At 39.0% G+C, this 18,340-nt stretch overlaps 1 protein-coding gene across 3 annotated transcripts in view; it reads left to right on the top strand.

Annotated features, from left to right (window-relative positions):
* LOC138735947 (pleckstrin homology domain-containing family G member 4B-like) overlaps positions 1-18,340 on the top strand; it is a 136,042-nt gene that overhangs the window by 53,369 nt on the left and 64,333 nt on the right. For all 3 annotated transcript variants that reach the window (XM_069884639.1, XM_069884640.1, XM_069884638.1), the window contains exon 3: positions 5,811-7,134. In XM_069884639.1, coding sequence (XP_069740740.1) covers positions 5,811-7,134 — 1,324 coding nt within the window. The remainder of the gene's footprint in view (positions 1-5,810; positions 7,135-18,340) is intronic.

The raw sequence follows: 18,340 nt of genomic DNA, 5'->3' as shown, positions 1-18,340 counted from the left end.
TAATTTTCGTGATCAGCAACCCAAAATCCCAAAAGTGTTCAGGAAGCAAAATCTTCATTGCCCTGTATTATGAGTCAGTTTTCTGAAGATTTATATAGAAATGATTGAAATCTTAATTAAAGCATTTGTTTACGTTTGTACAAATAACATAGTAATAAAAATACAAAACCATTCTTCTCTTTGGGCCCAGTCAATGGCTAAGGCTGAACCCATTTTTGAGACTAATCAATACACTTGGGATTCCATGTTGAGCTTAAATTTCTTTATGAAAAAGTAAATTAAGGCTTGTAATTTCTCCCCCCACCCCTCCAAATAAGTCCTGACATGTTTGCAGCTAATAATTTCTGCTTATGAAATCAAATACTAAATGCCGAATTAATTTCACCAAATGAATACTGTGTGGATTATGTGATCCATTTAAGCATATTTAGTTGTTCTGCACATATGTTACTATTGAGAAGAAATGTAGTTCATTTTTGAAATGAGGAATAGGAGGAGACATTTACTCTGGGTAAATGATATGTAAATCTTCCATATAAGTGACACTATGGGGATTGTTAAAGTCGATACAAATTAACTTGAATTGACTTTAACAATACCCACTGTGTTTCCCTATGAAGGATTTTTGGGCTCTTGAAGCAAAAGATTACTTGGTATGCTCTCCTGATTGTTTACTAAATTCCACAGCAAGGGAATATTACATTGTAGGAATATACAGTGATTGAGTGAACCACACTGCTAATTTATACTTGCGCACAGGTTTAACTCGTATAATCGCAAAAGTACACAAAATGTTTTAACAGGTATTTTGCTTCTCAGTGTCACACTGATTGTATAGGCCAATTGTGATGGAATACACCCTGGCTTTGTGCAAACATAATGGTTTAACCTCATACCAGTAACATTCCCTGAGCCATTTCCTTTTCCCACAGACTTTGCTTTGTGACCTGTTTTACCATAATTGTTACATTACTGCCTAATCGCAAACTAGTTTAATTTTTGAATTAAAATTGATCCAAACTAAGATTTGATTTGTTAAGATTTAAAGAGAGAAATCATCAGTTCCAATAGGACCTCCTGAACCTTGCCCTTCACCCCCACTCTTACATTTCATTGTATCCTCGACATGGGTGTGTTCGTAAAGCTCCAACATTCTGGCTCATGACCAGAGGAATGTTGAATACAGACATTATTATTTGGATATGCAGCTAGCCACTTGGAACAAACTTTCTACACTCTTCCAAGCCAACTGGAGGAAAATAACTCGATGAAATCCACATGATTTATTTGTTGTTTAGCTGATGTATCATAGAAATGCAGCAATTCCGTTGAATGTGCAGTCCAAATCAGCCTCCAGATTTATTAAAGGTGAAAGTTTATTTTCTGTTTATATTGGACAGAAGCTTCCTTTGGAGAATGTTAATTAACTACTGTGAATGGTCATGTTGCCAACATTTCAAAAATAGCAGATCTGAAAATTATTACTCGGAATGATAGCACAATGTTCTCAGTGATCCCCTCTAATTGAATATTATGTCTACTTCTTTCTCGACAGAAAGGAATACATTTCACAAGTTCAGTTTTGTTTACCTAAATTTTATCAATTACTGTAGTGGGATTTTATATTTGTGTTCAACACCAAGTAAGCATTGTATTTTGGTGCTAAATCTGAATTAACTCTCCAATCTGTCTCAATGACTACATTGGCTCAGACTCTTTTCAAACCTATTAGTATCTTTTGAGATCTCCATTCAATATGCTAATTCATTTTCCTCTTCGTCAGTTGTGACGGAATCTGCTCTGTATTCCCAGCACATTCTGTTTTGATCACACATTTTCCGAAGCAAAGAAACAGGAGCAGGACAAGGTCAATCAGCACCTCGAAGCAGATCTACCATCCAATAACATAATGTCTGATTCAGTCTTGTCCTCTTGCTTGCAGTCCAATTATCTGTCAATCTCTGATAATAGACATCACTCTGTATTCAAGTCCTCTGCCTCCACAACTTCCTGGGAAAGAGAATTCAGAACCCTGAGCAAGAAGAAATTCTTCCTCAACTAAGTCTTTAATTGGTGACCCCTTATTCTAAAACCATTACCCATCTAGCCTAAGTCTGTCCTCTCCATCTCAATAAACAGTATTATCCCCAACTCTACATGAGGTCCAGCAGTCTTCTCAGCCTGCAGATCTGTTAGTTAACCTGGTGCCTTTTCTCTGGTGAATGCTCCAACTTCCTCTGAGATTGTAACCCTGATTACAATTACTTGTTATAATTTTTAATAATAACTCTATCCATCTTCTCAAAGCATTACCATATGAAAGTGTAAGGCCAGTTGAGAACTTCAACTTCAACTTCAATCCCATCAATGAAGGTCTTGTGGGCTAGCCTAACAGAGAGAAAGTAAGATTGAACTGCAGGAAGTTCTTGTGGAGCAACTCAAGATTTAGAGGAATTCAACAGGTCTGCAGCATCCATGGAAGTTAATAGATTCACCAGTTGCTGATGAAGGGTTTGGCCCAAAATGTTGACTAGCTATTACCTTCCATACATGCTCCCTGAACCATGAAGTTCATCCAGCAGGTTGCTCCATCGTTCCAATATCTGCCGTCACTCTGAATTGGTGGCCTCGGATCTGGAGGCATGGCTGGCAATCACAAAGAATGAAATGTGGAGGTGAACAAGACGGACCCATATATGTGAAAGAACTAGATACTGTATCTTCTCTTAGGCTTTTGTCATTGGATGACCATCTTCCTGCAAATGAAAGTGCAATACAATATTTCCAGTGATTCATTCAGCTTTTTGAAACCCATACACACTGGGGAGGAAATTACTTTGTGGGAGTGTGTGCTGACTGCCAGCTGGTGAAAATGATTGGAGAATCATTGCTCTTTTCATGCTGAGCTATTCCTAATATAAACCAAGTGGTCCTCTAAGATTGCTGGAACATAATTTTCCACCGATTCACAAATCTGTTCTCTATTTAAGCAAGCTAGAGCAAGTATTTTGTGAGCTAGACTCTTGTAAAATGCCTGTTAGTAATGTGGAAAAATGACAGCAGATGAATTAAGCCAACAATTGTGCAATGCTAATAATCGGAACAGTTTCTGTGGCTATGCTATTTCTGGCCATCCTTCTGAATATTCATTGTAAATGGGGAGAAATTCCATTGTATTGAGCCATCGATCATAAATAAACTGGTCATAAATGCCACAAGACTTTATTGTAATGGATTCCCTCTCACAGAAATATAACTGTAGACCATTTTGGCAAGATGACTGATTTGTGACCATTCTGTGTGTTCATTTTTGTCATCCCCACATACATTATGTTATTAGAAATAACTGCAGCATGAATTACCAATTCCAAAATTATTTACCATTTACCTTTTGCAAATAGAAATGTTATTTGACGTAGTTTGTGAAAAGCCTGAATTTCGTTTTGAGGCCATATCATCTTTGTCTAGAGTTTCTAACACATGATTGCTTTAATTAAAAAAAATTATTTACAACCCCATAGAAGCTGATTCTGGCCATTGAGATCCATGCCACCCAATTTTCCCCAATTAACCTACAACAACACACGTTTTGGAGGGTGGGAGGAAACCGGATCACCTGAGGAAAACCGACGTAGGTCATAGAGGGAGTGTACAAACAGACCGTGCTGGATTTGAACCTGGGTCACTGGTGCTGTCATAGCATCGTGCTAACTGTGTTGCTTTTATCTACTCTTGCTTCCTTAACATCTTGACCATCAAAATTCCAGGAAATGCAACAAGTCAATAGAACCTTTCACCCTTGGGAGTTCAAGCACTATCCCAATATTTCCCCTTGTATTTAAGACACGTTCTAACCCTTACTCAGAGAGTGGTGGGTGCTTGAAATGCATTGCTGGGGGTGATGGTGGGGGCTGCTACCATAGGGACATTTAAAAGACTCTTAGGCACATGGATTTAAGAAGACTAGATGGTTATGGACTATGAGGTTAGGAAGGGTTAGATTGATGGTGGAGTAGCTTTATACAAGTTGGCACAACATCACATGCTAAAGGGTCCATATTATGCTGTACTGTTCTATGTTCTAACAAGGCAATTATTTGCATAATCCTAAATGCAAAATCACAAAATGTTGTAAGAACATGTACAATTGGATATCAGAATCTTGCCTGCTTTTCACCATTTTTTGCTTTCACTCAGTGACAAAGTTAAGTCTTGGTTGGATCCAGTGCAGGCTTCAGGAAATGACGCAGTAAATAGAAATCAAAACCTCTTGGTTCTCTACAAGGACACAAGAATTAGGAGCATAGTGAGACTATCGCACTATTGAGTCTGCTACTGCCATTCACTTTGACCTTCCACCTCAGCACCATTTTCTGTACTATTCTCACATCTCTTGATTCCCAATGTGTCTCCTGATTGCAGTTTTGAATGAACTCAGAAAATGAAGTCCCACATCCATCTAAGATAGATTCAGTACCCTGTAAATGAAGAAATTTCTCCTCATCGCTGTCCTGAATGGTCCACCTATAGTATGAGGCTACCACTAGTTCTATCTCTCCTTTTAGCCCACTAAGGTCCAAGAGTTTTCCATGAACTAAGAAAGGATTGTAAAATTCCTTTATTTGCTAATCTAATCTAATAATTAAGTTTGTTAAGAGCAAGGGCACAGAAATTGCATAGATAATTACACTATGGTAGGATAAGGCCTTCTTTTGTAATCAAAACTTAAAACTTTATTTTCATTAATCATATGAATTTTGAAAATGAATGCATCTCATAGAACCGCAGAATGCATAAGAATACAGTGCAGGAACAGTCCCTTTGACCCACAATGTGTCTGATGAACACAATACCCTCATTAAAGTCCACTGCTTGCGCACGATTCATACCCTTTTATTCTTGCATATTCATGTGTCTGTCCAAAAGCCTCTTAAATTCTACTTTATATCTGCTTCTATTACTACACCTGGTAGCTTGCTATAGGCACCTACCATTTTATGCATAAAAGAAAAAACTTGTCCTGCAAATCTCCTTTTGACTTTCTCTAACTCACCTTAAGGTGACAACTTTACCCTGGGGCAAAGGATTCCGACTGTGTGCCACCTCTCATAACCTTCTTTCTTGTCTCCCCCCAGCCTTTGACATTCCAGAGAAAACAAGGTTGTCCAACCCCTCCCCAAAACTCATGTCCTCTAATCCAGGCACCTTCCTGATAAATCTCTTCTGTACTCTTTCCAAAGCCTCTTCAGCCTTCCTGGAAATAGGCAACGAGTATTGCACATAAAACTCCAAGTGTGGTCTAATCTATGTTTTATACAGCTGCAGTTAATAGCTTATATAGCCAGTTTCCACTGTACCTCCAAACTAGAAGCAATAATTTTCAAGGCTTTTAAATGTCTTGAAATTAATCTCAATAAAAATATTTTAAAAAGAAATAAATTAGTCTTTTTTATAGATTACATGCTCGTGTCTGGCACCACATACCTTATTTGATAAACCTGAGCTGGCTGACTGAGTTGAGGTTTATAAAAACATTCAGAGACCCGGCACAGTACAACTTTGTGTACAGCTATCACAGCACCATTGTTTTTTTTCCTTGATGGTGCAAAACCCTGCAGGTTAAGATCACAAATGGATGAAATAGTGCCACTCCCAAATGGTGAAGTGACTGTTCATGGGAGTGCGGAATCAACATCCTTCTCTATATTAGCAACTAATCTGCAAAAGTAGCTCAGTGGCTACTTAAGTTGCTTGCTTGTAAATATTTTGCCAGTAAATTTCCTATTAATGTCTTTGTTCTTCTTCCTTAGGCTGAATATTCAAGCCTCCTGTTCCGTCATGAAGGCTGGCCTTTGAGCATCCATGAGAAGGTAGTGGTACAGTTGTCATCATTCAACATCTTTCTTCTGCGCCCAGGTGATTTCTATCTGCAAATTGTACCTGTTGGGAAGCAGTCTGCTCGGATTGTGTTGAAATGCTTGGGCAGGGACCTCCGTAGCATAGAGGAGAAACTAATACCAGAAGTATCTTATACCAGTATTTTCACGGAAGAATGGCTGGAAACAATAAACAGTGAAAGTTCTGGAACACCGTTGTACACTTGCCTGCTCGCCACAGATAACGGAGTTGTAAAAGAGCCTTGGTCTAAAATAGTAAAACCTGAGTTTGTAAATAAGAGCAAAGTAACACCCCGAACTGGCCACAGAACCTATTCTGTTCAGGAAACAGAAAACAACTGTGGTTCTGCTGGGATGACATTGCAGACAGGAATGGAGACCACACATTCAGTTAGGGATTCTTATCCAGGCTATGATAAAAATAACAAAAATTCTTTGCCTAACCTGGGCCAAAAGGAAGGCACAAAATGTTTAAGTCAGCAGAACACAAAATTGGGAATGATCTCCCCCAGTCAATGTGAAGTCGCCAATGAAAATGCCGAAGGAGATTATGTGGATTTAATGATGTTTTCTAAAGAAAAATCCTCTGATAACAGGACTGCACAGCGTACTCTTAAGAAAGGTGAATCTTCTGTGGTTCCAGTCAATGGCACATGGGCATGTGGTGGGACAATTAGATTTGCAACAGAACCTTGCACACCATGCTTAAGCAGAAGGACAAACAGAGACTTTGAAAACCAAGGGATAAAATGTCGCTATCGCGAATCTTACATTGAAGCTCTCCAAAACCCATTGAATTTTGGGTTCAGCTTTCAGGAGGTAGACACTTCTGCAGAGGACAGGAAAGACATCCTGACTAACCACAAATGCAATAGTGATTCAAAAAGCCCAGTCGGTAACAGGAAAATCCAGGAGCTGAAGAGTTCCACCAGATCTACCGCTGCTCCTTCATGTAATGCTACAAATAAGGACAAATTATTAGTGTATCCCGTTCCCTGTTCCACTTCAGCTAAGACAAACTCCCGATCCACAGCTAAGTTCGATTCTCGATTAGATGCAGCGTCTTCAGACTTTCACAATAAACATGCAGTTCCCGATTGCACAAGAACACGTCTTTCAGTTGGCGAGACTGTGTCCTCTGATCCTTTGCCCAGTAGGAAAAGTGTGGAAAATACAAAAAGATGTTCAGCCGGATATGTATCTCCAAGAACCCGAAGATATAAATCCCAGGGTAAAGGTAAAAATAGAAATAATTATGTTTGAACAGAAAAAAAAAATCAGAGTGTAAATATCTATCAGGACTTTTGTCTGAAATTGTCTGTTGCAAAAAGTATAATTACCTTTTTTATTCTATTATTCTCTCTGAAATTAATGAAATATGGACCCTTGTTTGCAAAGTAATTGGATGAGAGTATAAGAAAAGGAAAAACTATTCTGTGAAATGCATGAAATACTCAGAATTTGGTATTATTTCAGGATCTGCTGTAATTCGGATGAGTACCTGCTTGGTATTTCTTCTCCATTCCGGTTTACCTTAAAAGCAATAGAATTTTGTAGTATTCTGCTTAAGGCCATATGGGTCAGAATTTGTGAACTTCTCGTAACTGGAACTGGAAGTTAGACTCAAACTCGGCCGTTTGGACTGAGGCAGCAGCCCCTCCTGCAGCCTTTACAACAGACTGTGACATGGTTGTTGGCTGGTAAAGGGACAGGGCATCGGGCCTCATGTCATGGCAGCATCAGTCAGGCTTCCAACTTTATCAGCCCAACATTATTTTCACTGCTCTCTTCCATTTGATCGGTTGTAGGAATTCTTAGAAAGCTTTATTCAATTTTTTACTCAATAGCGATCTCATTATATCCTCCTTCTCTATACTATTTTTGTGCACTTATTGCTGCTTTTCAAAATATTCAAATCCCCAAACTTATCATTGTACACCTAAATCCATCTTTGGGGTTAATCTCTCGATCACTGGATGGGTATAAACCTCTCAGACACTTGATGGGCTGGTCTTTGCTGGGGGAAAACTGTCAGTCACTGGATGGATAATTTATCACATGGAATTTTAATTTCTCCGTGGATGTTCATTGACAATTTTGAAGCATTTGAATGGAGTAGAAAGACAAGAAATGCGTTAAAAATGCACAGCTGGAGAAACTCAGCAGGTCAGTGTCCTTTATATGGCAAAGGGAAAAATACATCACCAACATTTTGGGCCTGAGCCTTTCATCAAGTAAGAGTGTTTGACCTGCTGAGTTTCTGCAGCATTGTGTTTTTACTTCAAACACGGTGCCTACAGATTTTCGTGTTTTACATTTTTTAACTACGTAAGAAGTGTATGCTATTAATTTATTTTGCACCATACTGGTACCTGTCCATTGGGATTACCTCTTGTGTGCAGCAATATCTCACCTGAATCTTATTATTTCCATGTCCTGAGAATGATGCAATTATAACTCTGTAAAGGTTTTGTCTAACTGAACCTCTGAATTTCTTTTTGATTATTTTAGATTTTCAAAGACTCATGTAACTTCAACAAACAATACATTACATTCTTTCCCCATGCAATTTAATTTACAGGGTCCATTTCTACCCCTCCTCGCTCCCTCCTCTCCCCAAATTCAAAGAAACATAAGAATGCAGAAATACAAAAATACAAAAACCACATAAATACTGGTGAATTGAATAATCCCCCTCAAAGCTAGATAACCCCAGATGTTAAATAAAAATGGGTGGGGGCAAAAACACATCGTCTGTGCCACGTTCCCCAATTCACACTCTTAGTCATTTACTTACCAGGACACTTATTCATTTATTCTGTGGGTTGTGGGGGTGGGGGGAGGGTAGTGTACATTGTATCTGTGCACCTATAAGCTTCAGATAAGGTTGCCACACCTCCTTAAATAGTAAGTGATTTTCTCCAGGGAAATGCAACACTGTATTTCCATATTCCATCATGCAATATTTAGCTGGGAGACAAGACTTTCATGCAACTACTATACACTCCCTGGCTGCTGACAGGGCGACCTTCACAAACCAAATTTGGTGTTTGGACAGTCTAAACTGTACTACCCCAATGTCCCCCAGAAAATACAACTCCGGATCTTGTGGAAAATCCACTTTTGTAATCTTTTTCAGAATGTTCCTCAGTTCTTCCCAGAAGGTTCTCACCCTTGTACACAGCCAGGTGGAGTGGACAAAGGTTCCAACCACCACACCGCACCTAAAACACTGTTCTGAAATTTCTGGCTTTGATGTGTAATTTTTGCAGCGTGAGGTGCAACTGATGCAAAAGGTTATATTGCACCAGCATGTGTCTAGCATTGACAATTCTCGTCATGCTATTTCAGCCATAAATCTTCCCACCGTTGTTCATCACATCTTTCTCTTGACTGATGTAAGCCCGGTTTCAGGCCCTCACTTTGGAATATGGAATACATATTAGAGATAAATTCACACACATTCCCCTGTTGAATTAGAAACTCCATGTCGCTACAATCAGGCAGGGTCATTTTTGGTCCCAGTTTATCCCTTAGGAAAGATCTTAATTGCAAAAAGCAGAAGAATGTTCTGTTCAATAACTCATGTTTGATCCTCATTTGCTCAAATGACATGAGATGTTCTTGTTGATAACAATCCTCGATACACCGGATCCCTTTCTGCGACCAGGATCTTATTGCGCAAAGTAAAAGGTATTAAATTGTTCTGGGTCAAGGGCATTTTTGGAGATATCCCCACCTTCAGTCCAAAACATCGATTTATTCTCTGCCACATCAGGCATATATGTTTTATTATGGGATTATCTGTTATTTTTGAGGTCAATTTGATGTCTCATTTGTATACAAGTTCTGCTGCTATCTTCTCCCCTATTGCATGTAGCCCAATTTGTGCTTAAGAAGAGGCCCTGCCTCAAAAAATGAGGCAATAAACCTCACCTTGGATGCCCAGTAGTATTTTTTTTAAGATCTGGCAATTTTAAGATCCCCAATTTATATTCCCATGTCAACTTTTCCATGGAGACTCTAGACACCTTCCCATTTCACAAAAAGTTTCTGACTCATGCATTGAGCATCTCAAAGAAGCACTAATGTTATGGGCAGAGTTTTCCATCTAGCCAGGTCCTTCTCAATCTTCTGGACCAAAGGGATATAATTTAGCTTATATACATATGTCTTTATCCACATTTATCACCAGATATTTAATGCCTTCCTGTGGCTACTTAAATTGGTTTCTCTGTTGGTAGGGGCTATAATCCCCTTTTGTCAAAGATATAATCTCCCTTTTGTCCAGATTAACTTTATAACCCGAGACCTTCCCATAATCCTCCAGTGTGGTCCTCAGTCTGGCTAACGACCCTGCAGGTTCTGTCAAATACAGTAACACATCATCAGCAAATAAGTTGATTTTGTTTTCCACCTGGCCCACCTTGAATCCCTTTATGCCTGGTTTCCGCCAGCAGCTCAATAGCTAATATAAACAGATTACTTTACTATGGATGATTTTAGCCTGGGGTTTATAATACAATGTACTTACCCAATTAGTAGTTATTTGACCCAGTCCAAATTTCTCCAGTACCTTGAACAGAAAATCCATTCAAATCTATTGAAGGCTTTCTCCGCATCCAGGGATATGGCCACTCATAGGTCCATCCCTGACTGTGCCAAAAATATTAAGCAATCCAGCTACGTTGTCTGCTGATTGCTTCTTCTGAACAAATCCAGCACTATTCGGATTGGTTAATTTCGGCAAATGCTTTGCCAAACTTTTGGCCAATGCTTTTACTATAATTTTATAATAAATCTGCATTTAATAAAGATATAGGCCTACAGGAGGATGGCTTCATTGGGGTCCTGTACCTTTTTAGGATCATCGTAATGATTGCAGCTGAAAAAGACTCCAGGAGGGTATGTGCCTCTGCCACCTGTTCCACTACCTTTATAAGATGGGACATTGAAAGGTCTTTAAATTTCCTTTAGAATTCAGAGGGGAAACCATCCTCTCCCAGCAATTTAACCACTTGCTGAGTGCTTAGAGCATGTTCGATCTCTTTTCTAGGGAAGGAGGCATCTAATTCCTCTCAATTCTCCTGATCCATATTTGATTGTTCCAATGAAAGCAAGAAATCATCTATTTTAGCATCCTCGTTTCCCGCCCCCCCCCCACCCCCTCCTCTAATTTATATAACTCCTTATGGAACTTTACAAATGTTTTGTTTATTTCTTCTGGTTGGTGCAAAATCTTGCCTTCCCCTGTTTGAATCACATTGATTGTCCTCGAGACTCTTCTGCCCTCACCTGCCATGATGAGACTTTGTGAGCCTTTCGCCCCAGATCATAATACTGTTGCCTCGATCTTAAGGTCAACTTTTGTGTTTTGTATGTTTGCAACATATTGTTTTTGAGCTTTTAATTAATTAAATTCCTATATTTTTCCTCAGGCCCTGATCTTTGGTAATCTTTTTCCAGTTGAGCTATGTCCTGCTCCAAATTATTATTTCCTTCATGTATCCTCTTTTTATCCCTTTATTTCCAATAATTTGGTCCCTTAAATAAACCTTCAATGTCTCCCAAATTAGAAAATTGTCAGTAGAAGGGCACTTTGTCTCGCTGAACACTCCTATCTGAGTTCTGACAAAGCTACAAAATTCTGACTTTCCCCACAGCAGTTATTTTAGGCACCACATCCATACGCTGTAGCCTGTTTATCTGGCATTACAATGGATAAAGTCAGGGGTGAATGGCTGATTTATATACATATATTTATATACAGCCTTCTTGGCTGATTTATCCATGACCATATACAGACAAAAATTGAAATCCCCTCCAATTAGTATATTCTCACACCCCTCAGACACCTTCAAAAATATATTGTTTAAATTTTTCATTGTCGAAATTCAGAGCATATATATTCATAAGTGTCCAAGATTTTAAATATATTTGACAATACATCATCATGAACCTCCCTGCTGGGTCAGCGACCACCCCTCAGACCACTACCAGAACATTTTTTCCTATTAAGATTACCTCTCCCTTGACTCTCGAATTAAAGGACTTCTTAAGGTGTGCCAAGATTCTTTTTCTCTTAATCTCTACATTTAACCCATTTATATTGAAACATAAACTTAATTGTTTTATTCATTATCCCAGTTCCTCTCCATCTTCCTCTCCCCCCACCCACCTCATCTTCCAATACTTATTTACCAACCCTTTTGTCTTATATCGACTCCTGGCACAGACACCCATGTGTACAACAAAACAAAAGAAATTGACAAAACTGGAACCAATAATTCAAAAGAATGCATAAAAACCCCAAATGATCCCCTCTCTATCCCCTCTTTCCCCTAATCCACTCCTACCCTTCCGGACACCCCTATTCCAAACATTGGTGTGAACACCTCCAATTTTGAGTGTGCCTGTGACACCCATTCAATGCTCACCCCCCTCTTCCACCATCTTAAAGCTTCCCACATACCTTTCCTCTTTAAAATTATGACATTTATAATAAACAAGTATAATCACTTTGTTTTCCATTAGATATACATTATGTACAACCAGAGCCTTCTGGTCATTGACCCTGCATCCCTTTATCTTCCTTGGGGAGCCTCCTGCACCACTGTGAGTCTATTATCAAACCTCACTGCCTCTTTAGCTTCCGGGAAAATCTTCTTCCCCCACTCCCAGCCACTCCCAGGCAGAAGCACCTTTAAAGTCACTGGATATAGTAACATGAAACCGATACCCTTGTATTTAATTTTTTTTTGCCTTATGATATTTCTTTCTTTCTTTTTATCAATCCTATGCTTGTATCTGGGGTGAAAAAAAGAACTTTTTTCCCCCTCAACTTCTTACGTGTCCCCTCTTTTTTTCATGACCCCTGCCATTGTGCACAGGATTCACTCTTTGTCTTGATAGCTCCGGAGCCTTATGAGGACCGAACGAGGCCTCTGTCCTGGCCCTAGCTGATGGAAAGGGGACAAATAGGCCTCTTCCACCTGAAATTTCTCTCCCCTCCCCTTTCCATTCCCAGTGCCTCAGGGATCCACCCTTTATAAAACTCAATGGGGTCTTTCCCCTCCTTCCCCTCCTTAAGCCCTACAATTTTTATATTGTTTCTCCTATTAAAATTTTCCAGTATATCTATCTTATCGCAAATCTTTAAGCTGTACTTTACCTCAACATCTCTATTATTCATTAACTTCTACCCTGTCCTCCATCCTATCGTCCCTCTCCTCCACCATATTAACCCGTCCAGATACTCCCCCCATGGCCTTACAGAGTTCCCCTATCTTCATGTCAATTCCTTTTATACACCCTTCAAAAAAAGCTTGGAAGTGGAACTCTCATGTTCCACCAGATGTTGCCGTGATTCTCCGGCCAGAGATTTCACTGCTCCCTTGCTTTGGCCTAGAACAATTGGTTATGGTTGAAGCCATCAGGATTGGATCCCAAAACCAAAAGGAGTGCTATTGCACTCTTGTTCGTATCCTGATCGTTTGCTGTGGAGCACGGGAGGAATGAGAAAACAAAGAGTGATTGTTGGCATCCTTTTAACTACAATGTTGCCCATTGTCTTCCGGGTGGTGGGAAGGTAAACAGCTCCAGATTTCTGCCTTTCTACTCTTTGCAACAGCATACAGTTTCGAGAGATTGTAGGAAGCTGTGCTTATCCCATAAGCATGTTAATACTTAGCTGTGGAAAATATTTGTGCTGTGCACTGCTGTCCAATATGTTGTTCAATATGTTCCATATTTTATTCTAACAGTTATTTAATTCATACTGAATAAAATCAAACAGCATCTATTTTGGGGTAAAAGCTCCAGAACATATTAATCTCTTGCATACTTCTGATTTATTTTATTCATATGATGTGATGGATGAAATTACTTTGATCTTCAGAGCTCTGAAATTAACTGATGAGGCTGAAATTAGCTCTGGTACAAAATTAAAGCTGATGAGGTGAAAGGCAGCATTAGATAGGTTAAGTGAATAGATAAGGATGTAGTAATTGAAGAATGGGGCGGATTGTAAAATGGTCTGTTTTGGCAGGAAGGATCAACAGAGACATATCATCTCAATATGACAGGAGGCAGGGTTCTGAGATGCAAAGAGATCTGGGTGGTGTGGCGCATGATTTGCTAAAGGCTAATACAATAAATCGCCTGGTATCTGGTATTCATGCAACTGGCAAAAAAAAACAAGGAAAAGAAATGTAAAAAAATAAAATAGATGAGAATAAAATAGTAGGTAAAAACATGACAGTTTAAAATTGTAAAAGTAAATGTTCTCTCAACTGAAACATAAATAGGAGCAAATATTCAGCCAGTGGAGTGCCTTGGTCATGCTTTGCTCATTGAAGCTGTTCACATAAAGTTTTGATAAAGTAGTGTTTAAATAAAATGGCATTGCCCTGAATGAAGACCTGGTTAATGCAACTTGCCATTGGGGTGACTCCCTGAAAGTGTCTCTTTATGCATGCTTAGTAAGAATTGCCTTGGTCAGAGGCTTTATCTGTAAACTTTAGGGAGGGGGGGGTTAATTGACTATGATATTATTGTTCATCTTTTGGGCGAAGGGGAGAAACCTGCAGATGCAGTGACGGTTAAATGTCTTCAAAGGATATGACTGAAAATAAAGTAAAATGCTTTATATATTCATGCAAGTGAAGTTTGTTCAGTGAAGTACAGTATTTTTTCTTTTGCCTTTTAAACTGTTTATTCTTAATGCAGGTGTATTAATTAGGCACTGTAAGAGGAAGTCTCAAACAACCAGAAAATACTCTTATTCAGCATCTACCAGTCTCCATAGGTGCTGGATACCAAGTGTTTTATTGTAAACAGGTAGGGCAAATAGTTCAGAATGCTGGTGTTTATTTCTAATGGAATTAAATATAAAAGTAAGGAGGTCATATCTCAGTTGCATAGGTTTTGATAAAGCCACAACTTGTACATTTAGTCTCCTTGGTTCAGGTGAGTTAATCCACTAGAAGCAGTTCAGAAAAAGCTTCCTCAACATGGGATGGATGGGTTGTCATGAGGAAAGGTTGGATAGGCCAGGCCTGTATCCATTGGTGTTTAGAAGAGAGCGTAGATTTGATTGAAATATCAAATTCTGCTAAGGAGAATATGGAATGGATCTTTCCTCTTTTGGAAGAATAGAGAACTGGGGGCTACTATTTAAAACTAGCAGTACAAATTTAAGACTGAGGCAAAATAAATCTTTTTCCTGGTCTCAGAATGATGCGAGTCTTTTGAAGTCCCTTCATCAAACCAGTCTTGAGTATTTTTAAAATGAAGGGAGGTACTTGATAAGCAAAGGGTGCTTCAGGATATCAGGATTGGCAAGGAGTTGCAGTCACAATCAGATTAGCCTTGATTTTCTTGAATGGTAGATCAGGCTTGATGGGGCTGAATAGTTTCTTCCTGCTTTTAGTTTGTAAGTCATATATAATGATTGAAATTGGCTCAGAATTAAAATGTAGGGCACTTCGCAGGGAAATGAAAGGCCCCAGTGGTAAAAGATATCAGTCACCAGAGTAGTGATTGCTGTGCTTTATCATTTACAACATAATTCGGAACATGGATGGTATCAGCTTTCTTGCACAGACTAGGAATATTTGAGATATAATTTGAAGAAATATTTCAGATGTTCCGCTCCTTTGGTACAGTCATTCAAAAATCAATGAACCTTAAATGGTTCAAAGGTTTGTTTCAAACATTTTGATGCAAATCCATTGGCTGATTAAATTCAACTCGCACTTTGAAACTGTTCCAAAATCAAAACATAGCAACAGTGAGCATTAAAGCAAGACATTGCAACATCCATTTTGATATCAAACACCCAAGCCCTAGGCAATCCATTTAGACTCGTACATTTTATAGGACTTAAGTAACAAACCTACAACCAGACCATTGAGCCAATACTAAAATGTCCATCCTTTCTGATTATATTCCAATTCCACAGTGTAAATGCTTCAGGCTGTTACCTGCACAGGGTATGGTTCTGAACCTCAAATGCACAAGATTCCTTCTGTGTTTCAATGTTAAATTATTCTCAGCTGTTCTGAAGTCATCCCTGTATATTCACTGTAAGCTGCCAGAACAGAAATGTTACTTGAGAGACCATTTTTTGGCACCATTCTCTTTCCACATACCAATGGTTTGCAATATTGAAGCAAACTTATAAATGTTCCAGGGCTGTAAAAGTTAAGCCTATCAAAATATTATTTTATATTTAACTGAAATATTGCTGAATAATACAGCTGGCTTTCTTATCCCTTGTTTGAATTCACAAATGGAAGGACTGCATCAGGAAGACATTTGATTCTCTGTATGTTTTTTGTTAAAATTTACTTTTACAGAAAGCCATAAACCTTATATATTTGTGGTTCTATAGGAAGCAGCCTGCAGCGTTTGGACTGATTAACTGGATTGTGGCCCAGAGTATTGGTTGGATGTTGTCATTAAAAAAAACTATGGTTGTTGAACTCAATAGAATTCTATGAGTCTGAATTATATTGTTGCAAATAAGCAGTTTTGTTGGATCTCCTGACATTATCTATGCATAAAAGCGGACGACAAGTCCTGATTGATAATAGAAGATTCTGAGGAACATCTTCAGACACACGAGAGACTACAGATGCTGGAATCTGGAGCAATTCCAGAGAGTCTCCCCTCTGCACTCTCGGTCTTGATGCAAAGTTGCGACCCAAAATGTTGACTGTTCACTTTCTCTCACACCTGCTGCTTGACCTGCTGAGTTCCCGCAGCAGATTGTTTCTTACTTATTCAGTTTGTTTCCACATCTAGTGCCAAGTGGGTGAAGACAAGTACTGTAGAAATCATATAATAAAAACTGCAAACTCTAGCGAATGAGCTTTAACTGTCTTAGAGATATCAAACTAAATACCACACAATGACTTTCTTCCCAGCTACTAAATCATGGCAGCTTGGGGAATGGAAACCTGCCAGTGTGGTTGAGCACTAAATTTTGCAGTTCATCCATCTATCAAGCAATTGGAAATGTCATTCAAGACACTAAGTGTCTAAGTTCAAACAATACACTTGCACAGAGGGTCTAAGAGAGAAAACCTGTTGACCATGGTTATTTTGGGTGGCAGTTTCGTTATTTTAAACCCATTGCAGATGCTTCTAAATTTCAAACAGTGTGGAATGAGAGTTATTCAGGATCTCTAGATAGAACAACAAAAATAGCTTGCAGATTATCTTTAAGATAGCGAGCAAAATGTTACTAATACTTGAGGAAGATACATTACTAGTAAGGGACCTGTGCCCTAGTTATTAGTTTTGATACCAGTATCACAGCAAAGTCATTTCTGATGCAGTGAAGTGCTACAAAGTTGGTGACGTTATTTTCACATGAAGGAAGGTCCAGCTCTCTGTGCACCTGCATTCCATCATTTGCAAGTCTGCCAGTTTGTAAGGATTTGAAGTTGGGTTAGTCAACTTTATTTCCATTTGTAGCAATCCAATAGTTAATGGGGCAGCCAATTTTTTTTAAATGAAATCTTAAAATAACGCCACGCCATGAAAGTCCTTGTACTAGAGCTGAGCACATGCAAGCAAGATTGTCACCAACAATCAAACAAATGCAATATTAATCCAAATGTAAAAGGATATTTGAGCTACACCTGACATTTGCTATTGGTATCAGTATTTATTCTCCACATAAAGTTCACCCACTTCTCATCGTCAAACCCAATCCGCATATCCATCTACTCCTTTCTCTATCATCTATCCAGCTTTGCCTTAATTGATTAAAAATAAATTCTCCCTATTTTCTATAAGGTTAAGGCCAATGAATAATGAAGAGTGGTCAGTGAATAACAAGGGGGGACTTCAGACTAAAAGTTAAAGAGAAATTGTTTAAGAATAAAAAAACAATTTACAGGAGGTACTCAGCGGGTGGAGCAGCATCTTTTGCTTGGGGGGGGGGAAGGTGATAATTTGGTTGGGGGGAAAGAGGTGATAATTTGGTTGGGGGGGAGAGGTGATAATTTGGTTGGGTGGGGGGGGAGTGAAGAGGTGATAATTCCACCCCCCCCCACCCCGCACTGATGCGACTCAGTCTATTGAGTTTCTCCAGTATCTCCAGGACAGTCTCTTGTGTCTTGTCCAATAATTTTAAGTCCCATGTATTGGGCTCTGTTCTGTATGCTCCCACATTCATGGAGCTAAAATTATTCAAAAGCATTGATGTTTCATTGTGGTGCTTTTTTTTTAAACAAAGCTTTAACATTTCCAGCTTGCATTCGAGTCACTGAGAATTTTTTCTGAGTGAGGCAAGTAACCCAATGCGTTACCATCCCTAGTATCAGCTTCCTTCTCATCAGCTCTTTAAACTGTAAGTAGTTTTGGCAGATGAAAGAGGATTCACCACTAGTTTAGCCTGCACAGTAGATGTGGTGCCTTTAATGCAAAGCACT

Source organism: Narcine bancroftii, chromosome 6 (assembly GCF_036971445.1).
Source record: "Narcine bancroftii isolate sNarBan1 chromosome 6, sNarBan1.hap1, whole genome shotgun sequence".
Lineage (NCBI taxonomy): Eukaryota > Metazoa > Chordata > Chondrichthyes > Torpediniformes > Narcinidae > Narcine > Narcine bancroftii.
The sequence above is the reverse complement of the archived record's forward strand: the minus strand, read 5'-3'. Positions and strand labels throughout refer to the sequence as shown.